Source organism: Triplophysa rosa, linkage group LG1, assembly GCF_024868665.1.
Source record: "Triplophysa rosa linkage group LG1, Trosa_1v2, whole genome shotgun sequence".
NCBI lineage: Eukaryota > Metazoa > Chordata > Actinopteri > Cypriniformes > Nemacheilidae > Triplophysa > Triplophysa rosa.
Genome location: NC_079890.1, coordinates 23,050,282 through 23,075,169, shown reverse-complemented (window position 1 = coordinate 23,075,169; position 24,888 = coordinate 23,050,282). Strand labels below are relative to the sequence as shown.

At 39.5% G+C, this 24,888-nt stretch overlaps 1 protein-coding gene across 1 annotated transcript; it reads right to left on the bottom strand.

Moving 5' to 3' along the window:
• Positions 1-474: 474 nt before the first annotated feature.
• ptpn5 (protein tyrosine phosphatase non-receptor type 5) lies at positions 475-24,431 on the bottom strand. Its single transcript, XM_057342495.1, has 13 exons — positions 24,036-24,431; positions 11,810-12,008; positions 11,562-11,672; positions 11,334-11,411; positions 10,939-11,177; positions 7,583-7,769; positions 7,412-7,496; positions 7,236-7,315; positions 6,360-6,497; positions 6,017-6,127; positions 4,931-5,091; positions 4,670-4,783; positions 475-4,426 (listed from the first exon to the last, which is right to left on the bottom strand). The coding sequence occupies exons 2-13, from the start codon at positions 11,975-11,977 to the stop codon at positions 4,333-4,335; spliced, it is 1,566 nt and encodes a 521-aa protein (XP_057198478.1). The 5' UTR covers positions 11,978-12,008; positions 24,036-24,431; the 3' UTR covers positions 475-4,332.
• Between the last annotated feature and the right edge of the window lie 457 nt (positions 24,432-24,888).

Below are 24,888 nucleotides of genomic sequence, written 5' to 3'. Positions count from 1 at the left end.
AAGAATGCCACTTAATTTTTCCTACTATGGCAGTCAATGATGTAACTGATAATTGCTAACATTCTTCCAAATATCTTTCTCTTGTGTTTATTAGAACAAAGTAATTTATAAAGGTATGAAATGACATGAGGATGAGCAAATTTGAAATTTTTGGGTGAACTATCACTTTAATGTTTATGACAGACGTTTGGAATAATGTGTTGTCATTACTGTGTTCCTAGCCCCACCTGCTGGTTGAGAGATGCTAATACAGAAAGATGCTGGTTCAATTCAGGAATTATTTGCTTTGACCTGGATTTCACATTGAGTTTTGTAGATTACTGTAGCACAACGTTAAAAAATGAAAATAGGTTGCTCTACATAACATTATTCATTGCGTTAAGTGTTTATGGCATTATCATTTTAATATGCTAAATGTGTAACAGGCTTTAGGAAATGTGTTTTAGGAATTAATAGCAACATGTCTGTACGTAATCAAACTCTAATCACCTAATAGTGCTGATTGACAGAATGGTATTTTATTTAAAAATTAAAGCAAATACCAATAATACAAGCCATGATATTGTAAACTTATTCATGTTACATTCTATTTGGATTTCAACAGCAGAGGAACAATGCGAAAGCAATGAGGCAAATTGTATTTTCCAAACTACATCTATTTCACTATAGAACAGGAATAAAATAAACAAAAACACAATTTTTTCTTCTTTTTCTTCAGACTGAGGGATCAGTGCCGACCATCTGAACCAAAATCACAGGACAATAAATAAGCATAAAATATTAAAACACTGATCAACACATGGTTTCTAAACAAAACCTTGAAAACGTTTCGGGTGAAATGAAGAAGCAAAAAGGTAAAATACTCAGGTGACAATGAAATATTTCAGAGATTAAGACAGCGGAGGCACAGGCCCCTGCATTCACATTCAAAAATCAGTATTTCATCTTTGTGCTTGTTTTAGCTTTGTACAATAGTGCATAAAGACATACTATGCTGGTAGTGAGTAGTTCATGATGATTCAATTAAAATCAATTTCAACATAAAAGAGCATACTGCAGATTCCCTTTAAAATCGATCAAAATTACTGTTATGTTAATATAATCCAAGCTGGGTTGGCCCGAGATCTAATTTGCGTGTATGTATTTGTATGATATAATGATATACTTATTTGCTGGTGCCTATGTGTCTGTTACTCTTCTCTGGCAACACAGACGGCCCGACAGATGGAGTGTTCAGTAGGAAGTGGGGTCTAACTGAGAGTGAGTGGGCAGTGAGCTCAGGGAGGGGTATGAAACTGCAAGCCCCTAAACTGCGACATAGGCCCTGCTCTACAAGCCTATACAGTATGAACCACAAAACTGATTCAAACTGGATTTGATTCTCTAAATAAATCTGTTCTTCAGCTGACACAGGACTGATTTAGCTGAAATAGTTTTATTTGACCCTGATGAACTACTGCATGAAAGATTTAACATTTTATCCAAAGAACACATTTATACATCCAATAAAATGACCTTATCACGGATGATAAGATCATCAGGTCACCCTGTCAATACTAATCCAATATGTGTTTTGAATAGAACTCTCTGTTGTGAATAAATTCTCTTAATGACTACTGACATAAAACAGTATAGTTCTGAAACAGACAAGTTTGGTGACTGAAAATGTTTTTTTTTCAGCAAGGTTGTCCTGATAGACAAGGTGCAAAACCAGTCGAAGGAGCATAAGGGTGACAAACAGCATGTAACAGATGCAGAGATATTATTTAAAATATTAAAATGATTCCGTCAAGAAAGGTTCTGGATTTAGTATCGCTCAAGCACTGTTGACAGCATTGGTAGCATTATGTTGAATACTAAAGAACTTTATTTATTTTGTATAGAAAAGTCCCATTTACAAATCACACTACGTATGAATTAAAGTAAAGCAGCCCAGTGTTTAAAAGCCAAAATGTAAGACCTGCATCTTCAATACTTAAAGTATTTATATCAATTAGTTTTTATCTGAATTTTTACCTAGTTTATTGCCTAGCCCTAAAATGCAGTAGTATGCCACAGATGCTGTCAGTGTTGCTTGTATCTACTATACGGTCCCTTAAAGGAGTAAACAGATCATATTAAATCGAAATCTGTTTCCTCCTTTAGCTTGACCCTAGTTGATCATTTCTTCACATTAGTTCTCATTAGATACATATGGGACATTTTCCTTCTTATTAAATTGTTTACAAAATAGTATTGATCAATACAAATATGAGTAAAAGAGCAGACAGTTTTTACTGTGGGAATCCAGATTCTTCGCTTTAAAACAGGATAAAAATATAAATGCTGGTTTCATACATGTATACAATGCCACATGTTGGTCTCGCTACGGTTTGAAATGTAGAATTAGGATCTCTTCTGTGTGTGTGTGTGTGTGTGTGTGTGTGTGTGTGTGTGTGTGTGTGTGTGTGCGTGTGTGTGTGTGTGTGTTTTGCAGTATGGACCACTACAGTCTTTGGCAGTATAATAACAGCACGAAAACATAGAGACAAAACTCTTTCAATAAATAAGAGTAATATGTCAGTTAATTAAACAAAAAAATTCAATCACTCAGTACCAACTAAACACAAAAGCAGTTCTGCTATAGCCTAATAAAAAGACTATTATAACAGCAGCAATTAAAGCATGAAAGTCCATTTTAGTCACTATCTTGAGGCCTTGAACAAGCAACTTTAGTAGAATCTCTGGTGTAACAAGAAGGTGTTTTCTGAAGAAGACCCTACTTTCAGGTCAGTGCTGCCTGGATGAAACATCTTGTTAGGAACACATGACAACCGGAGACCATCAGAGTAACAGCTGTACTGTTTGAGAAAGTCGAAAGTTTACTTGCATTAGAATTCCAGTGTTGTGCTTCCATCTGGATCATATGAGGTCATTGATTGAAGATGGTCATTCCATCAGCAGAGACTCCGCCATATCACAAGCTCATGATCACATGATCACACAGACATCTGCTTATTTCGAAATCGTCTTGATCATCATTAAATAGAACTTCAAAATGTACTTGCTCATGCAAACTGCAAGTCTCAGCAAAGCTGTACGAGCTGCCAACTTGGGCAAATACTGATTATACATTTCAACTAATCAGATACGCAGACCCACATATAAACAATATTAATGTATCCAGAGCAAAACAAGCAAATAAAATAAAGGTAATAATGAGTCACAGTAACCTGGACGTCCAGGGCAAAAATAGCACAACTATATACGTCCCACTGTCGTGATTTCTGCTTGATACACGCTATGATTTACAAATTAGTTGGAAACAGTGTTTCGGCATTTCGATACATAAAACCTTGAGGTGCAGCATCAATGCTTTTTAGAGTCCAACTAAAACTTTTCAGGTTGTAGCATCCAACAACACGCAAACCAAGAAGGCAAAAGGTATCAGTCTCACTTCTAATTGTATCTAATGAGACTATGACAGGCTGCAACACCACACTGCCTTTAGAATTGCTCAACAACATCTCAAAACAACCCTAGATATGACAGAAAAACACATATTAAGGCCATTTTGTATTACATGTGGTAGGCTAACCTCTCCCTAGAGACCAACCGCACATCCGGAGTTAAAGTCTGATAATCATCATAGCACATATAGTAAACATTTTCTCTCCCTTCCTATTCTCAATGTGGCTCCAGTAGACACGCACACATACACACTGACAGATTGCGAATTGTTCAACATATGACCATTTGTACACACACGCATGCACGCACGCACGCGCACACACACACACGCACGCACGCACGCACGCACGCACGCACACACACACACACTTCACAACAAATCTTAAAGTTACATTACGTTATAAATCCTGTAAAAACGCAGTAAAAGAAAAATTGCTGTCATTTAGGCTCAGAAATCGAAGAGGTCACTGAACCTAATGTTACATTATCTCAAACAGATGGAGGCCTTTGTGTCTGCTTGTTATTGTGTTCACACAATGTCGCTGCCTATGAAGGTTACACACATACAAACATTGTTGCGTTTGCGCATTAATGATCTACTGACCTGTTGTTAGGGCATTACTTGTGTATGTCATGGGGTTACGACAAATAAACAAAATAGAACTAATCAATCAAGTATATTTAATAACTGACTGGTGTCTGGATCAGGCATGGGACTAAGCAAACAGGGGGAAAGGAATTGTGGGTAATGTAGTATCTAATATCGGGCCTATTCAACCTACACTACTGTTGTATATAAAAACATGAGATCTGCTGGACGTCAGTCCCTGCCTCATATCTTCAGATAAGGAGGGGTGTGAAGGTTGTGCACTCATGGAGGCTCTACTCTTCTGAGGTCTTCTGAAGCTGTCTTTCATACAGGCTGAGTACATGATGAACAAACTGATACTGCTCCGCTGTCTGAATCATCCCACCTCTGAAAAACAACAGCATAAGATCAATTTGAATGCACTTCATTCATAAAAGAGCACAGTCACTTTTACGGTCCATAATGTAAACATTGTTTCATATAATGCATAATGCAACCACATCTTTTTCAAAGACTTCAGTTTGCACTGGATACCACTGAGGCCTTAAAGCTAACAACTATTTTGCCTTCTGAGTACTCAAACTGACATGTTTAAACTTACAGTGTAAATATAGTGAAAATACTTTGTACCTGTCCAAGCGTAGCTGGCTAGTGGTCTTGAGGATATCAACCACCCCTTCATTTCTTAGCTGCTGGCACAAGATGGAGGTAGCAATGAAACAGCCGGTGCGTCCAATCCCTGCACTAAGTGTTAAAAAACATGATCTTAGACATGAACAAGAAAAGAAATTTGCTGAAAAATAGGTAGCACATAATTGCGTTGACTCATAAAGTAATTGTGAATGCCTGTATAGATAGATAAATATATCATCATGTTCTTTTTGTTGGTACCTGCAGTGGACAATGACAGGGCCACTGGTGGGCGGAGACTGTTTTCTTGCTTCCTCCACTTCCTGAACCAATTCCAGCAGAGGCGGGGCTTTATCTGGAGTTTTTTGATCTGGCCAGGACGTGTACCAGTACTGTCTGATAGTGCGCTCCTCACCCTCACTCTACACATACAAACATTCATCTATATGTTAATGGCCATTTGTAGATCATCAACACAGATGTACACTGTGTTATACAAAAATAAAGGTGCTTCACGATGCTATAGCAGAATCTTATTTTTTGTCTAAATGGTTCCATAAAGAACCTTTAACATCCAAAGAACCTTTGTGGCAAAACAAGATTCTTCAGATTATAAAAAGATAAGAAAGAGATGGTTCTTTAAAGAACGTTTGACTGAATGGGTCTTTGTGGAACCAAAAATGTTTCTTCTCTGGCATCGCTGTGAAGAACCTTTTAAGCACCTTTATTTTTAAGAGTGTACACATTTACATACATAACAGGTTTATTACTCAATACTAACAGAAATTGATTTTGCTTTAAGATATCTATCTTGCAGATAGTGATTAACAATATTTCCATCAATTATGTGAAACACTGCATTGCATATTTAAAATACTGCATATTTGTTGCCATGACAGCAATGCCTCCAGAGGAGACAGTAGAAAACACACTCGGAGAGAGAAAAATATTCCACTCAACCTGTCATTCTCCCTTTCGCTACCTCTCATCTTTCTCTCTCGCTCATACAGAATAATAACATTGACATAGTAGAAACTATCTCCCAAGGAATTGACTGCTTTAAACACAGAATTTAATCTGTATCTGAAGACAACAAGAAGTTTTATTTTATTTCCTTACTGGTCTCTATTCTAGTTGATATGAGGATGCAGAATGAGATCTAATTCTTTCTTTTGTTTTTCAAGGGTTCTAAAATCTGAAAATATACATTTTGTTTTTTTATTTTATAGATATGTATGGGCTTCTCCAATTAGTAAATAACACAAAACAAAAATGCAAAGCAGTTGTTTCTTCACATTATTTAGTACAAATGAGTCTTTCCATCTGCACACACGCAAACAAACAGACCTTCACAGTGAAAATCCTTAAACTGTAGTCATCTGCTTGGATGACCTGTTTGACAGTGATCTCGATACCCTCACAGACTACACTGTCCTCTGGCCAGTATTCTGTGCATTTCTGTGGAACACACATAAATATGGTTTACTACATTCATCAATAAAATTGTACCTGTATCATTTTTTGGAAAGTTACTAATTTATCAAGTATCCACGTTTGTCCAAAATAATAATAATGGTGCTTGTAAGATTGTGTTAGTTCTAAATAATAATAGTGCACAGTAAATACATGCTGCCATGTACATTCTGCAACATATGGCAGTGAGAATCTGGTATTATACTGATAACCAAACCTCATTTTTCTCTTCGATGTTGGTGATCATGACGATAATGGGACAGTGCTCCTGCCAAACCATGCTCCAGAAATCCCCCACTGTGTTTACAGTGGGACCCTGTGTAGCGATGTACGACTTCTCTTTCCCTCCATAGCCCTGATAACAGCATAGATAAAAACAACGAAACAACATTTTACCAGCTTCAAACAGCTGTGAAGTCAAAAAAGCTTTTCTATGTGATGTGATCGTTCGGCAAAATCTCACAAATAGGTTAGAAATTGGTTACAAACTTTCAAAGCATCAGGTCATTTGTAATCTCTCATAAAGCTTGTTATGAATAAGATTGATTTATCAAAAAAATAAGAAAGTATTTATTTATGATTTTAAAGGTCCAGTAATTTTTTGGAGGATCTATTAACAGAAATGCAATACAATATACAGTACATAACTATGTGTTCAGAGGTGTATAAAGAGTTTACACAATGAAGCGTTAGGTTTTTATTACCTTAGAATGAGCTATTTCTATCTACATACACAGCGAGGCCCCTTGCATATAATTTGCCATGTTCTATCAGCCGTCGTAGTGTTTCGAACGGGAGGGGTGGAGTGAGCGGTTGGTTGCAATTCGCAACCTTGCCACTAGATTTCACTGACTGGACCTTTAACATATATTAGCTAAGCGGTTTGGGAACAAATTATTTCTTGTTCCCTGGAATGAGACATCTTTCCAAAATGCTACAGAAAGGCTGAAACAGCTTAACCTGTTAGCTCCTAAACCTGATAAGCATTCAAAACTTCTCAAAGGCCCTCACAAATGATAGCTGTCTGACTGCATAACTGTGGTTTATTCTATCATTCAATCACAAATCTTTTCCATTTGCAGCTAATACTCACCTTCAAATAATTAGCGTTAACGTAGGTGCTTAGAAAATCCCCCTCCTCTTTTGTTTTTAAGCAAACTCTGCTATGTGTGTCTGCACAAATAGAAAATAGAAAAAAATACAAATTCGGACAGACTATTTCACATAAAGAAAACAATATGGTAAGCGGTGTACAGAATATATACCCACTTGGTAGTATGGTTTTATAGCGATTCTTTCTAACCACTCCAGGTATGTTATATTCCTTGGGGTCCACAAAGTTCATGGGTGTTTCCTGCTTGCACCAGAATCAGAAGTCTAGTGATGCTGTTATGATTAAGGGTTATTGTGTGTATTTACATGTGACTATGTGATACTCACGTAAAACTCAGCCTGCAGTACAGCATCGTCTAGAGCGCGTTTATGCAGCTGTTCAGGTGTAAGCAGGTTGGATGCATTCTGCAGGTATTCCTGTGTGCTCTGATCTCTGGGGGACAACAGGGCTCCATACGGCTCTGTAGTGCCAGGGGTACACATGTCCAGAGTCAGCGACACGTTTGAACCTCTCCTGAAAATCACAACAGAGTTTTGGTGATCTTAGGGCAAGTCATAGGAAATAGTTAAACACTTAGATCACATCTGTGGGTGATTTCAGATGTGATGTTGGTTTTAAAGTTTACTACCTGACAGAAATGAGGATTACAAGAACAACCTTAATAGAATAGGTTACCCAAATTGTAAAAAATATTTTTGTAGGGTAAACGTTCAGTGGCTGACTTCGCTATCGAGTTCCACACACTTTCGGAAACCAGTGAGTGGAATCAAGCAGCTCTTACAGCCTGTTTTCCGGATGGCCTGACGAATGACATCAAGGATGAGATCTATGCCCGTGATCCTCCGGAGCAGTTTGATGACCTCGTCTCCCTAGCCTTCAGCCTTGACCATCGCTTTGACCTGAGATGAAGAAGCCGATTGGGGGCACGGTCAGAACTCCCCAAGCCTTTTCCTGTCACTCGTATGGTGGAGGTTCCTGTCGACCCTGAGCCAATGCAGACCTCTGGAAATCATAGGGAGTAACTGGTGTTTTACTTGTTTGAATCTCTAGTGACTCCTATAGTTTTGGGTCATCCATGGTTATCATTGCATAATCCTCACATTAACTGGGCAGAGAACATAATTCTTGCATGGAATTCTTCTTGTCATGCTACTTATCTCGCTACTTATCTCGTGTCTGCCCCTTCTTCTGGTGTTTCTGTTTCTGTGTTGCAGGAGGAGTTTTCCGAACTCTCCCGGGTCCCGGGGGTCTACCAAGATCTGTGTGCGGTCTTCAGTCGATCCAGAGCTCCATCTCTTCCTCCCCATCGACCATATGATTGTGCTATCGACCTCCTTCCTGGCACTTCGCCACAAGGGCGGCTTTTCTCTTTGTCCACTCCTGAACGAGTGGCCATGGATAAGTATTTGTCTGATTCTCTGGCAGCCGGCATCATTCGTCCTTCCTCGTCTCCGGAGCGGTGTTCTTCTTTGTGAAGAAGGATGGCTACCTGCATCCCTGTATCGATTATCGAGGGCTGAATGATATAACCGTTAAGAACAAGTACCCCCTGCCTCTTATGTCATCAGCCTTCGAGATTCTTCAGGGAGCAGGGATCTTCACAAAGTTGGACCTGCGCAACACGTACCATTTGGTCTGGATTCGAGATGGTGCTGAGTGGAAGACAGCCTTTAACACCCCCACAGGACATNTGGAGTACATTTGGTCTGCCAAAAGACTTAACTCCCGACAGGCCCGCTGGGCATAGATCTTTGAGCGCTTTGACTTTGTGCTTTCTTATAAGCCCGGCTCTAAGAATGGCAAGCCTGATGCCCTGTCACAGCGCTTTGGCATGTTTGGTGATGCCAAATACCAATACTGTCCCTATACCATTTTGTGTGGTGGGGGCCGTTGCCTGGGGTGTTGAAGGCTGTGTTAGTCATGCTTTACGTGGAGTCGAGGTGCCCAAAGGATGTCCCGTGGGTCTGTTGTATGTTCCTGAGCCGGTCCGCACTGTGGTTCTTCAGTGGGCCCATTCCTCCAGGTTATCTTGCCATCCAGGAGTGAGGAGGTCACTGGCAGCACTTCGCCAGCGCTTTTGGTGGCCGGTCATGGCAGAGGAGGTCCTTTGGTTTGTGGCTACATGCTCTGTCTGTGTAGCACTTGGTCTCTTGCTGGGCAGTCTTGCTCTTGTTCTTCACTGTGTTCTCTGCCCAGCTTGCCAGAGGTTTCCTGTTTGCGGATCGGGCCTGCCTTAACTTGAGGATTCTCCTTATCTCCTGACTTTGCCCTTGGGATCTGCTTGCCCCACATTGGACTGCCTTGTGGACTCTGCTCGCTCTTCTTCTGTTGCTTTGGATTTTTGTTTGATTATTCCCTGGACACAGCCTAGGGTGTTGCAGCCATGGGGCTATTATTTTGACTGTTTTCAAATAAACTGTTACTTGAATTCCTCTGCTCTTGGGTTCTTTGTTCAGATCTCGTAACAGTTTCTCTTACTGGTTGATGTGTGGGCCTGCTTTTCCCAATAAGGGACTAAGAAAAGTTGTTACGTAATGGAATTTCATGTTGGAAAAAAACTTCCCGAAACCTATACGAACCTTGGGGGCAGTGGTGTAGTCTACGTGATATGCAGGTATATGCCGTATGCCCACTAGAAAAGATCAAGAATTTACATATACCCACTTAAAAAAGCATGAGGATACATAACAACATCGTTTTGTGTCAGAAAAGTGCGACACACTAACTTTTGGACCATTGGTGCAACCGGGAGATATGAAGCGTCGGGTGATGCTGCAGCTGCAGCAGGTGTTACAGAAAATGAGCACGGCGAGGGTCGTGCCACGCTGTACGCAGGGTCCCCCTCTGTCACGATAGCGTCGTGGGGTCACAATTGCATTTTTCTGTTCGCTGGTGTATTATACTTTCTGATGATAACTCACCCCCACTTTTAAAACCACTGCGTATTCTTTAAAGATCAGGAATCATGCTATGTCATGCATTCTGACTTCTTTACACTGTTAAATGTGCTGGCTTCTCATGCTTAACATGGTCAACTTGTTAAAAAACGAGTTGGATGTATGACGTAGTATTTCTGTGCTTGATACACTCCCCCAGTACTCCAACTTGTTTCGGAAAGTTTTTTATAACTCTGGATTCCTGTGTCGTCACAGGGATCCTATTCCTTTTATTGGCCATTCTCCCGGAAAAGCACGGCAAGGCGAAAGAAATAGCCCGCCCAAGCGTCAACAGACGAGTGATAGGAAGACCCGCTTACCATCAAGATTGTAAGGCTGGGGCGCGCTGTGGGCCTGCAGCTGCAGCTTGTTACTCTTGTGAAAGTTAGAGAAGATGAGGTATGTTTGTTTGTTCACAGCATTTTAGTGATGGATGTTACATAGACGGTGGATATAATGCTGGATTTGGAGATCATTTGAAACTTATAGATGGTGCGGTCCCAGCGCTAAAAGATGCCGGACATGAACCACATAAAGTGAAAGTGAAATTAAGTCATATGTCTGTGTTTTGTTGGGAAAGGGTGCGCACATGCTTCAGTTCCGAAACACCAATTTTTTTATTTTTTATGTTGTTGCTTTGAAACCTTCTATAAAGCTACTACACAAAACAACAAATATTTATGAGAACAAATACATTATGTGTGAAATGTTCAGATTAAAGAGATGCAAAGAGCGTGTTGTATCACCTTTCCTGTAAGCCCACAGACTTAACAGTGAGCGTAACAGGATCAGCTTCAGTCTTTATGTCCATAAAACAATCGAACATGGGTGTCTCAGGAACAGCATCCAGTTCATAAAAATCATCCTGTTTGGTATCCGTCCATTCTGAATATGTAAAGGAGGGTTGCCTGCTCATGGACTGACGGCGATCATCAGGAAAGCAAATTGGGTTTCCAGGCACCAGGGTTTTAATGCAGAACAGTGTCTGTTGTGATAAAGAGAGAAGAAGGAAAGTTCAACTTTTACACAGAGGATTAAGTTATAAAACATACATGTCCATTGTCCATGTTTGTTAATATATTGTGTATAAAGATAATGTCATGTTTAAATAAGCTTCATAAAGCATATACAGAATACTTACTCCAGTAACGAGGATGACTACACCTAAGAAGAGTGTGGCTATGAGGGGCAAAAAACTCTCTACCCTCCAAATCTCCATCTGTAAACAAGTCCATACAAGTGCGTTAGTTATCGCTTCAAAACACATATACTTCAATGTCCTTTTTGTCAGTGAGTTGTTATTGTAGCTCTAAGACCATTTCACATTGCGGGCAATATGATAAAGCGATAAAGCATCGATGTCTGTCACCTGTTGGTCAGAGGCATCACTGGTGGAGAGAAGGTACTGTAGAAGGTCCAAAACTTTGTGTGCGGCTGGAAAAGCCCTGTATCCATTCAGCATGTAATGAACCCACAAACCCTAAACACAGCAATAAAACACTCTTACTGTATATAATACACACACAATTTCCTGAAAAGGCATTTTATTTTTTTATTAGATTAATAAATGTTATCTGCATGTATAATCTGTGTGGAGTGAAGTGTGCATAAACTCACTGTGAGTTGAGACAGCGAGTACAGCAGAAGGAAAGCACCAGCCGTGACACTTGCTTTCAATATTCTACCCCACAGAGCAGCTCCAGGCCCTGGCAGGGGATCACTGGCGTGTGGGGTGACACTCTCCTGCTCTTTTGGTGTGTCCTCTTCAACAGGGGCTTCTGCCATGCTGCTCTTGAAAAGTTGTGTCTGTAAACAGCTAAAACATACTCAGAGAGAAAACAATACTGTAGTGTCATTTAGGCACATGATACAACATGTCAAACAAAATTAAGAGCTACTTTCATCCAAACAGGAGCTAAATGTTATCTACGGTAGTTACAGTATAGTACATGCTACAAAGACTTTCATAATTCATGACATTGCTGTGGGAGGAATGACACATTTAGAGGTGGACTATGCAAATGAGACAGTGCTGAGGACATAACGGTAACACGGGGTGTTATGCCATATACAGTGTGAAAATCACTGTACCAGTGTTCACAAGGATTATGATAATAATCAGCGTTGAAAAAAGGTTGGAATAGCAAAGATACAGAATGTATTTAGTACTACATTACATTATATTTTATTCTCATCATCTAATTTTGAATTAGGAGGAGAAATTATTGATACCAGTAAGGTCAAACCATGTTAAGGCAAGATCTGAACCCATACTGAAAATGAAATAATCCTTCTTTATGTGACATTTGCAGCTTGATTTATTTTTATTTAATGTTTGGCAAGAAACACCTTAAAGAAAGTGAGATTCTGTAATTTTTGCTGCAGAGAGAGGTTTCTTCTAGTCAGAGGCATAAAGAAACCCAGAGTGAAGTTGGAGGTAAGTGATTTTATGCCATTCCAATCAGATGAAAATATACTAAGTAAATAGACAATGTACTGTTGCAAGTGAATGGGCCAAAATGATTGTATGTATATATATATATATATATATATATATATATATACAGAGATACAAAATGATATATATATATATACATACAATTATTTTGGCCCATTCACTTGCAACAGTACATTGGCATACATGACCCTTATATGTAAGGGTCATGTATGTTACAAAAAAATAAGCACAAAAAATGTATTGCACATATACACAAAAGTAATACACACATTTGTTTTGTGAGGATTTGCCATGGGCTTAACAACTGTACACACAATGGGTCTCATTCATGAAACACGAGCAGAACGAATTCTTGTGTAAATCGTTCGTAAAGTCGTTCTGGCATACATTTTCAGATTCATGAAAATGTTCGTATTTTCAAAATGTTAATTGGTACGAAAGAAATGTACACCTGCTCCATACCACGTGTAAATAGTGCGTAAAACCGCACGTATCGTTCTGTATTCTTTTAGACAAACTGATGACACTGCATTTTAATGCACTATGTATCATAATAATATTTCACGCGTTTTTTTGCCCATTCTTTAATCATTTTTTACTTTTTAACTTTGGGTAAAACGCAGAGCTGCACAGCCGTCCAATCAGAGTGGAGGAGAGGCGGGACAAACACTACATTGACCAACCATCATACACAACAGTCGAGAAGTTAATATTAATGGTTACTGCATTTTCATAGTAAGTTGTCATGGTTCTGCCCCATCTTGTCTTGCTTTTCTTGATCTTGTGGCAGAGCCATGACAGTTTTATGTGGAGAGAGACAGTTTTGGCCTTCCATATACTCCCTCTCTCCGGTGTGGCATCTCTGTTCCCGCCCTTTCATCTCGATATTGCTTGTTAATTAGTTCATGTCCCGCACCTGTTCCTTCTTGATTTCGTCCCCTTTATATAGTCCTCGTGTTTCATTGTCCTGTGCTGGTCCATTGTTGTGTCGTGTTTGTGTCAGGTGGGTGAGTTCCTGTCTTTTAGTTAGTCTAGTTTATTGTAGTTTAATGTCAAGTGTTAGTATTAGTCCAGTCTAGTTAGTCCTTGTTCCTGTTTCCATGTTTTGTTATGTTATCCCCCCTCCCCCCCCCCGTGGGTGTTTGTTTTGTATGTTTATATTATTAAAGTCTTGTTTAACCCCTTACGTCCCTGTCTGCACTTGGGTCCTCTGTCTCTCACCTTACCCGAGAATCGTGACTGTAAGTAATATTCTTCGAAATAAGATACTAGTAACAATTAGGCTAACTGTTCTAAATCACAGCAACAAACGCATCTCCGGAATAGCGCGCAGTGCCTCCAAAGCGTTCTCAAGCGCCACCAGCTGGTCGTTTTCAGAAGAGCACCAGGTATTATTATTTTAGCGGGCTAAAAACGCTTTGGTGGACACAGTTTAATATATATATTTTTTGGTAAGCATATAGCCTATGCAATTTATGCAATGTAATGTAGCCAAACCAGAGAATGAAGTCCAGAGGATTCCAGTATTCCTAGATACGTAATTTGCGTAGCTGTAATTCATAGGCGGGGATTATGCTAATTGTCAATCAGCGTGCATGCGCGTCTTGTTTACGAACGATTGGAATTCATTAACATACACACATTTTACTATCAAATCTGACGTTTACGAAGTATTTGTGAATCCAGATGAAAGTTTTCGGGAAGGTCTTTTTTACGTGCAAATTACTCAGAATTTACTCATATATTTACAAGTGTTTCATGAATGAGACCCAATGTGTTTAACTATAATATTAGTGAGGACATGTCAAAGACTTCCATTGTTTTATAAAGACTTCAATTTTAACCTAAAACATTTTTAAATCTACAAAAAATGATACAAATATAGTCAAAGCTGTACACACACATAAGCAAAAGCTCAGACAGAGCAGGTTGTGTCACCTTTCGTGCAGTCAACATTCAGTGCTGGAGTGGATGGATCACACTAATCAATACTCTGGCTCCACGCACGCGCACACACACACGCACGCACACACACACGTACATATGTTTTATTATCTCCGTGGGGACAGTCCATAGGCGTAATGAGTTGTATACTGTACAAACTGTATATTTTATCCCCTACCCCTAACCCAACCCCTAAAACAAAAGATCGTAGAAAACTTTTTGCATTTTTAGATTTTCAAAAATTATCGTTCTGTACAATTTATAAGCTTTTGTGCCCGTGAGGACCTCAATTTTGGTCCTCACAGTGACACGGGTCCCCATGAGTTGGTGTGCATTCAGGTTTAAGTCCCCACTAACATATAAAAACCAAGTCCACACACACACACACACGTTCGGTTTCCATGTTTTATGGGGACATTCCATAGACACAATGGTTTTTACACTGTACAAACTGTATATCATATTCCCTACCCCTAACCCTAACAATCACACAAAACTTTCTGCTCTTTTAGATTTTCAAAAAAGTTAATTCTGTATGATTTATAAGTTTGTTTCCTCATGGGGACCAAAAAATGTCCCCACAAGGACAAGGATTTTGAATATTGCAATCTTTGTGGGGACATTTTGTCCCCATACCATAGGGTTTACCAGGTACACACACACACACTCACACACACACACACACACACACACACACACACACACACACACAGGAAAAACAGTCACTTGAGCAGCATACACTCTTTCAATTTTAATCCTGTCTGACCCCCCTCTCCATCACTTCTCTGCATTTCACTCTTCCTCTCATTTGTTTTTCAAGCCTACCTTTTTCTTTCATCTTTTCTTCAATATTTACCCCCTCTCTTTATTTCTCTAACCCTCATCTGCCAATCTTTTCTCTTCCTGCATTTCACCTTCATTCATCTTTACCTCCCCCGTCTTGCTCCGTTACCCTCTGATTAATTTTATTAATTTATTTATTCTTCTATGCTATTCATGCTGCAGCTGGATGCTCTTGAATTATCAGAATGAGCTATAGAGAGAAGAGATTGCTCTGTTGAGGGATACATACGCGCACAAATAGACACACAAGTACACACCTTTCAGATTGTCTTTCAGCAAACCTAAGCATAATCATCTCATGCCACTTGCTCAATCAGCAATCAATCCCCAGTCACAAACCATCCAACGGGGAGAGACAGAGAAAGAACAGCCTCTGTCTGTAGGCACTGTTATCTGAATGAAATGTATAATTTTCATTGTTGCTTAAAAGATCAATTATTGAAAGAGACCAGCCCATATGTTCTCTTTTTGAATGAACCTGTTTCCTAGTCTTGACAAATAGATAATGCATTATTACTGTAAAGTCATTACAGTTTTTCTCGATTGCTAACACACAATTCATGAAACTATTCACCATTTTCTGACAACTATAAACACATTCTCAGAACAATACACCAACTTGTACAAACCCCACACAAAAACGTCCTCATTTTGCAAAGGTTTAACCATGTTCTCATTCAGAAAACACAAACACACAATATAATGAACTGAAGTGTCAAGATGTAAACTCAAATAGCACACATTTATCCATCAGTAAACGTTCATTAGCAAAACTGATGACACACCAATCAGACTCTCAGGATAATATCCATAGGAGCACAGGTAATTGTGCTTCCTAGAATCATCTACAGGACTTTATACTACTTACTGTAAACATACGGTATAATTACAGTACACACTTTATATGAGAGAAATTTCACTATTCTGTATCCCTGTATCCAGTAAACTGTAGCACGTGCACAAAATTTGTGATTGTCAAGTTTATTTGTTTAGTTTATTTTTACACCAGAGACGACCACTTACAAAAAATCTCTTGTCAGAAGACCAAGAAATTGCTATAGTATCCTGTAATGAAATTGGGCCAAAGGTGCATAGGATGTAGGGGTGGGAATCTTAAGGCACTTAACGATCCGATTCCGATTCTGGGAGTAACGTTTCTATTCCCAAAACGATTCTTAACATACATTTTTGGTAATTAATTATCCTGCTGTGCAAATACATTACACTTTAGATTTTAACCAAAATTAGAGTTGTATGCTTTTCTCACCGAAATAACGACGTGAGGGCAAACTGTATCATGGCTCAAGTACCTGTAACATCGTGCGAAATCCTTGGTTGTCCACAACGGAGTAAGGGCGCAAATCTTTGGCGATAAAACCCACCACTGACCGGGTAATTCGTTTCGCCTTTTCAGAATTCGGTGGAAGCTTTGCTACTTGCTCGAGGGTCCTTTGACTGTAACCTGGAGTGTGCGTGATTGGAACAGAATGCTGTTTCTCCAGCTCTGAGTGGAACCGCGTAATATGTTTCTTCTTCATATTAGTCGTGTTCCTGAAATATTTGAATTTGGTGCCACAGACTTTGCACCCAGTATGGCTTTTATCAACGACACCTTTTTCGTTGTCTTCACAAAATCCAAAATGTTGCCACACAGTCGATTTCAAATTTGATGGAGCAGGTCGTAGTTTGTCCATTTTGTCTAAAACGAAGCCGTTCGTCTATCAACGGGTTATTCTGTTTGGCCTGCGCCCGTGCAGTGGCAGTTTGAATTTAACACAGAATCGATTCATGTGATATTCATTTGAATAACAATAACTTGTATTTATGCTTTTCTGCATATTCTTTCTTAATTATTTATTTTAGTAATGTATACAGTATGTGGTGCTTAGAGTGTGGCTATATATATATATATATATATATATATCAGGGCTCTAGAGTGCGACCAATTAGGTCACACATGCGACCTAATTTCTCAATGGTGCGACTAAAAAAAATCTAAGGTCACACTGGTGCGACCAGCCGTTCGAGGGAAAAAAAAGTCTCTGCGAAAGTCTCCCTGTGGTTCAACAACAGACACATTAGGCCCATATCGTGGTCTAAACCAATCGGAGATAGTGAAGGGCGGACCCCCCTCTGATTGGCCGTGCTCCAGATATTCCTGTACGTGTGTGTACGTTTGAAAATGCTGTGCTGCAGTCAGACAGAGAGAGGTGAGTAGCCTATAGGCCCGTCAGATAACAGAGTGGATGTAGCCGCGGATGATGAGAGAAGATGAAAAGAACGATTGACAACTTTTTCGTTAAGAATGTTAAGTTAAGGCCTGATCCATCCGAAAATCATAACCAATGCTCTGACACGCTAGACTGCGACTAAATGGTCTCATTTTGCGACAAATTTTCTTGCCAGTGCGACAAGTTTTTCTTAATGGTCGCACCGGTGCGACTGTCAAACTGATCAATATATAATTTTTGCGTATTATAAATTTAATGCGCAGAAATGTTATATTGCGCAAGCTGCGCATTCAGTCACTCATTTTCGTCTCCCCTCCTTCAACCATTCATTTATCTATCAATGGCCCCGCCCCCAAAGACGTAATTCGCGGGTTACGGGTAAAGGCCAATTTATGGTTCTGCATAGGACCTACGCAGTAACCTATGGCGTAACCTACGCAGCCGCGTACCCTGTGCGTACCCTACGCCGTAGCCTGACGCGCACCTCTCCAAAAATGTAACAACGCGTCAACTCAACGCGGACCCTACGCGGACCGCAAGCGCTGTGATTGGTCGGTTTGGCAGCATCGTACTTCCTTCTACGCATTTCTTGCTTCTTCTTCTCTGGCGTCTTCTTCCGGCGAGTTCAGAGTCCACAAAAGAACAACATGGCGAGCATCGACATCTCTGGTTTCTAGCTTTTTGTTGAAGTGATTTAATTAAAAGTAACTGGTTTTCTACTTCGATCAGCTCCAACTCGATGCGATCAGCTTCCATCGCTTGCAAACACTAGCATACACACAAAACATCTGCGAAGAAGAGCAAACCCGTGAAAACACAAAGAGCCATCTAGCGTTTCGGCGGTGTAATTGCAGTACGACGCATACTCTCAACGCAGAACCATGTTCACGACGGCGTCGTCTACGTACGTAGGCTACGCCGTGCACGCACGACTATAACTTAAGCTTTAGGACCGAAAGAGCAGACGAGTGAAGCGCTTAATCTTGCAACTTAAATAAATATGCAGAATACAAGAATTTTCCCGGCTAAGGTACAAAACAACAAAGATAACGAAATGTTTTTTAAGTATTGTATGCACGTGAAGCTAATGCAGGAAACACGTGTTTAAACTTTATGCACTAAACTATTGTATAAAGATCTCTAACAATACTGCAAAGCATACAAAACGTTATACATCACGCTAAATACTATTTATTTGTAAGTCGCTATTGATAGAAGCCAAACGTGTATCAATGCAGCTTTCATGAAGAGATATGCGCGCGCCCAGAGAGTCAGAGCACAAAATACTAAACGGAGTTCTCTTTCACGCCTTCTTACTCTGAAACGGACATATTAACACAAAATAACCTAAAAATTCCCATATTAACAAGAAACCTTGTAAAGGTATTCAGTTTGTTTCGTGACCAAACAGTTGGGAAACAAAACACGTGTTCCAGTATATTGCGCTAGCTCTTAAAGGGGCAGCAGCATAATAAAGATCTCTGTTTATAATGTTCATCAAACAACAACGGACGGGCCCCAAAACACTCATTGACATTAAAGGAATTGTGTTCTCTTATAGGAGTTGTTCACAACAAATAAAGGAAGAAAGTAGCTTTAAGAAATATGTGCTTTAAATATGGTAAAGTGTTGAAAGAGAGTTTACATATACAATAAAAATAATTAAATCATAAACAATGATTTGTATTAATTTCTAATTGATTTATTAATGTATTAAACACATTTTAATGAAGTTTTAGTGATTCTTTTTCTTACATCACCCCACGACTGGTGCTATCAAATTAAGGGCTGGTGCCACCAACTGAATAACTTGGTAGCACCAGTGCCACCTCTCTCAAGTGTTAGTCTAGAGCCCTGCTTTCTTGTAGAATTGTGCTTCAAATAAAGAACTTTATGTTGACCAGATTGTTAGTTAATCATTTACAAGTCAATATTGCCTATATGGACAGCGATTTAAAAAAAAAGTGAACTTGTAAAACTGCGGTGTTAAATGCGATGTGGTCGAAAATTAAAGTTATTAATTATTAAATTATATAATTATATTAAATTAAAGAAAAAAAGTTAGGCGCACCAGTGCAACCAGTGCAAAAAGTTAGTCTAGAGCCCTGTATATACTGTATATCCTCATTGGAGGCTGAGCCCTCCCTAATATTGAAAACCTAGAATCACCCCTGCTTAACATCAACCAATCATGACTTTAGAAGAGTCTATAAATAGGCCAAAGGTCAAGTTATAGGTTTTGAACAATGGATGCAAACAGAGTAAGGGGAGTTGGAGGGAGAGCCAGAGGACGAGGCAGAGTTCGAATTAGAGGAGGAGGAGGAGTTGTCAGGGGAGGAAGAGGACGGGGAGGAAGAGGACGAGTTGGAAGAGGACGAGGAACAAGAAGAGTGGTATTGAATGAGATTAGGGCTACACTAATTGAGCTATAGTTATAGGTTTTGAACAATGGATGCAAACAATGCAGACAGAGTAAGTGGAGTTGGAGGGAGAGCCAGAGGATGAGGCAGAGTTGGAATTAGAGGAGGATGAGTTGGAAGGGGAGCAAGGGGAGGAAGACGACGAGTCGGAAGAGGACTTGGATAAGGAACAAGAAGAGTGGTCTCGAATGAGATTAGGGCCACAGATCATGTCATAAACCACGGTTTAACAAAGAGAGAGGCTGTACAGAGAGTCCAGCCTAATTTGAGTCGATTTACAGTGGCAGGTATAATTCGAGCCTTTAGAAATGAGAACAGGTATATAGCAATCTACTGTTATGTACACATGTTCTAATGAACACATACTGTAATAGCTATTTCAGCACAACAAACAGTAGGCTATAATACATATAATTTACAGTAGTACCCTTGCATTCATTTACTACAGTGCACTGCATTGGTCACAGTCTGGTGAGGTATCAAACTGTACAACAGAAGACATTCTGACCATATTGTATAAAGTAGTATATTATGTTACAGTTTATGGCACACACTCACACTGTTCCTGAATCTTCTACAGAGTGGAAAGGCGAAGGTTTCATGGTGGGTGAGGTCACATGTTCACTGAAGAGCAAGAGACAGCTATGGTGAATTTGGTTTTGGCCAATAATGCTATTAGAATTTGTGAAATATACGCAACCATATCTTTAATGATGCCACAATTTTTGCGAACATAAATGCTGTGAGTCCCTCCAGAAAACTGTGTACAGTTTGTCCTGTGTACAGTATTCACAAGTACAGCAAAAATAATACTGTAAATAAAAAGTTTTCAATCTTGCTTTTGTTTTTACAGTGAATTTTCAACATCTTTCTGCCAATTACTTTCAATCTTGTACAGAAATGTACAGAGGAGCTCATGAAAGAAGAGCTTTAGGTTTTGAATAACTGTGTATGATATATCCCAAAATATAACATTATGGTAAAGGTGTTTACAAATGTTTGCTTTTGAAATGTGTTTGTGATATTTTTAATGTAGTGCTTCCTTTTGCAAGAGATGTGAGGCATTTTGCATTTTGTGTGTGCAATTCTTGGATTTGTGTGTAAAGTTTTGAAAAAAAGAGGCAATGTCATTTTGAAAATGTGCGTAAGTTGAAAAAAAACCTGTAGTAACAGTGTTTTGAATACATCTCACCAGTGTCTAAAACTATGTTGTAGTGTGAGTGATTCTGAGAGTTTGCCTTTTCAGCAAGTTTGAATGGTTTTGAGTAGAGAGCTTCATTTTGACCTGAAAATAGGATGTTGAGGGAATTGGGTTAGAAGTTATGGATTTGTGTTTAGAGAAAAGGAGCCATAATTTCAAGAAATGTGTTAAAAGCAATCGAGAAAAAATGTAATGATAATTATGATATCTTTGATATAACAGTTCTGGACCTATAATTTGATTGGCTGAGTGAGCTGTGTTTCAATAGTTCTGTTATTGGGTATAACAGCATTGGCAAGCCTGAAAAAAATATTGTAAAAAGGGTAATTAGGTAAGCAATGCGTGACATGAAAATAACACAGTCCAGAAGTGACAACAAAATATACAGTTTTGATGTCATTACGCAAGAAAATTTCAATTCTGAATCACTGATTTATTTGATTTATTAAGAGAGTATGTAATATACAACAATATTGAACTTTCTATTGAAAAAGTTATGGTCACATGATCGTCACAAATAGCTCTCTCAAGACTTTCAACAAACCAGAAGCAGTTATGTGAGGGGGTTCCAGAAAGGAATAAAATGTAAAAAATAAAAAATGAATAAAAGTGGAACTATTTGAACTGCAGCATCTCAATTTCAATACCACTATATCAGAATTGTTCCTCATGCACTCTGTATGAAGTAGTACAGATGGCAATACAAGCACAGGACGCTGCGTGCCAAGTCAACCAACAGTAGAAGTCACTAAGCGGTCTCGAATAAATAGCCCTCCATGTGCGTCTATCGCAGATAAATGACAGGTGGTCAAAATATAGCAGGAGATATGACAAATCCAAGCTAGACATCCAAGAATTAAGCAGAAAATAGATGACAAAAGACTATCAGACAATGAGGAACCTGAGCAGTGTGTACGGTTTGTGAGGGGCATTTCTAAAATCTAAACACACTCAGTCTTCTCTCTCTCTACCATCATCAGTAAACAATAGCTGCAGAGGTCTGGTCTGGTGATGACGTGATCTACATTGGCATGGGGTAACCATGGAAACAAATACACTCAGCGGCAAATGGTTTATATAGAACCACAATCAACACCCCCACACACAGACATACACACATAGTATTGTACACACAGACACACAATGAGATCTTGCACCAGACACAAAGCAGCAACAACAAACAGTGGAATAAAGGGAGAAACACCCGTTCCCATCTGACTTCTGCAACATTTATAGAGATTTTTGATGAGAACCTGTTTACCAAAGTCTTAACCAATATCTTAACACACACACACACACACACGCACGCACACTACAGTGATGTAGACTTTACGTCCTACACACCGTGCTGAACTAGTCTGGGATTAAAACAAAGGTAATATGTCAGCATTCTTATATTGTTACAGGAGGGCAATAAATGTACAAATTGTTGAATATTTTATTAGCATGGCAGTACAGTAGTTAAAAATTAAAGCCTGATTTATTTTCATTTTATATTAGAACTATTTTTATTTTTCCTGACTGCTCAGCTAAGAATGGTATATACATAATTTTCTTCCATGATAGTTTTGATGAAAGAAAACAGTATGAGACAGAGCGAGAAAGAGAGATTACCTGCTTACTGTAATAACAGCCCTACACTATAGGCCCGGGGTTTCTTTGTGCTTGCGTGTATTAGCGGATTACACTTTATGTTGGATGAGTTAAATCTGTGTGTTTTTGTGCAGACTGATCCAATATAGCACTGTATCTTTAGATTTCCATGAATGAGTGCTGTCATGGTTTCCAAGGAACCCTCATCTCTTTCTCTCTGTCCACCACTGCTGATGTGATTAGCCAGTTGTATACATCTCAGAGAAAGAAAGACAAACACTGAGCCAGAGATGGGAGAGAAAGAGTCTGATGTCATGGGCAAAGGATAATTTCAGCCAGTCTCATTGTGTATTATAGGTCTCACTGGTTAAAAATATTGACTAAAAACCCACATAGCTTTTCTAAAAATAATTAATGCACTAACCTCATTTATATTGATCTAAAGTCTAAATTCAAAGACAGAGAACATATTATCCTGATGCCCCTCTGCATAGACCCTCTCTAAGACACAGAAGGCATAAGTGCGCACACACAGGCGCGCGCGCAGGATGACAATCTATCTGAAAAATATCATGCACATTGCAGAAGGGACGACATAGCCTACACTTGTTGAATGCTGAGCCATTTTGACAAATGCAAATTCCCTCCATTCCGCAAAAATACAACTACTGAGCTCTTTAAAATAAATGGTCTACGACTATAAACCTACCGATTAAGTAAACACGTTTCCTTTCACAAAATTGTGAAGAATTATCAATCTGTCACGCAGGTAGCCTATATTTAAATATGTGGTTCCGCCTCCAGGTCTAAACAAACACATCAGAACAGGTGCCTGTCAGTCATTGTGTACAACATCTAAAGACCACCAAACGTTTTCCTATAATAGTAAAAATGAATCGGTAAACACCATCAAGATTGTGAAGTAGTTTTTAAAACAAAAACCTCAGTATAAATAGGTGTACAGCATCATACAGGAACGCCTCGCTCATTGACTCGCATCGCCTATTCATTGAGAATAACGCTGCGTCGAAACAGCATCTCAGCATCCTCAAAAACACGATGCGCGCATCCACAGAGCAAACGCTATGATGCAAGCAACGCCGGATTAAAATGCAAACTGCACGGTATAGGAAAAATTCAGATGCGTTCTTACCTCTCAGATAGGTGAAAATGAGCGCGGAGATTCGCGCAGCATCATTAATATTCACATCACAGCGCTCACGGAGACGCGCGCGGAGGAAGAGCAGGCAGCGGGAGACGCTGCAGTCGCTGCAGAGCTGAACGGCGGCCCTCCATATGAGCCCGCCTCTCTTCACTGACAATCACAACGAGGAGGGTCGGTGCGCGCACGCGCGCTCCCTCGCGCCCGGGTCTTAATATATGCGCTCTCTTTTCAGTTATATATATTTCTTTTTTGTTTCGTGAGATGCCTTTTGTGTGATTTTGAAAAGGCGTTGACGTGTGAGTTGTTGTAGTTCGTGAGAAGGATGCTGTGATGCTTCGCTTCAGGTGGCAGCTGGAGATGTAACCTAGGCAACGGATCTCGGGGTAGAATGAGGTGGAGGGATGCTGGAGATCACTGTGCGTTTTAGTGCCCTCTTCTTTCTAAAGTCCCCTTAGCACCCACATTAACAACTGCGTCATTTCCTTTTGCAAATGAAGTGCTGAAGGTTTTCACTTTTTAAAGGAGTAACTATGGTTCGGGGGGATGCACCGATATGTACATTTTGGCCGATAATGATATTATTTAACACTGGAATCGATATATTACATTTACATTTAGTCATTTAGCAGACGCTTTTATCCAAAGCGACTTACAAAGAGTTCAGGGAGCAATAAGCGATATGTCATACAGGATCAATAATACAATAGGTGCTAATACAAAGTTACTAGTTTCAACAAAAGCTAGACCACTACCTGTTGAGAGAAAGAGAGTTATTTTTTTCAGTTGTCTGTCAAGTATTCACAGAAGAGATGGGTTTTAAGTAGTTTTTTGAATGTTGTGA

Coding starts and splice junctions, on each gene's coding strand:
- ptpn5 (XM_057342495.1), bottom strand. CDS start 11,977: ATGGCAGAAGCCCCTGTTGAAGAGGACACACCAAAAGAGCAGGAGAGT. Junction 7,497..7,582: donor TACTGCAGGCTGAGTTTTAC/GTGAGTATCACA, acceptor TGGTGCAAGCAG/GAAACACCCATGAACTTTGT. Junction 4,784..4,930: donor CCTGTCATTGTCCACTGCAG/GTACCAACAAAA, acceptor TTTAACACTTAG/TGCAGGGATTGGACGCACCG.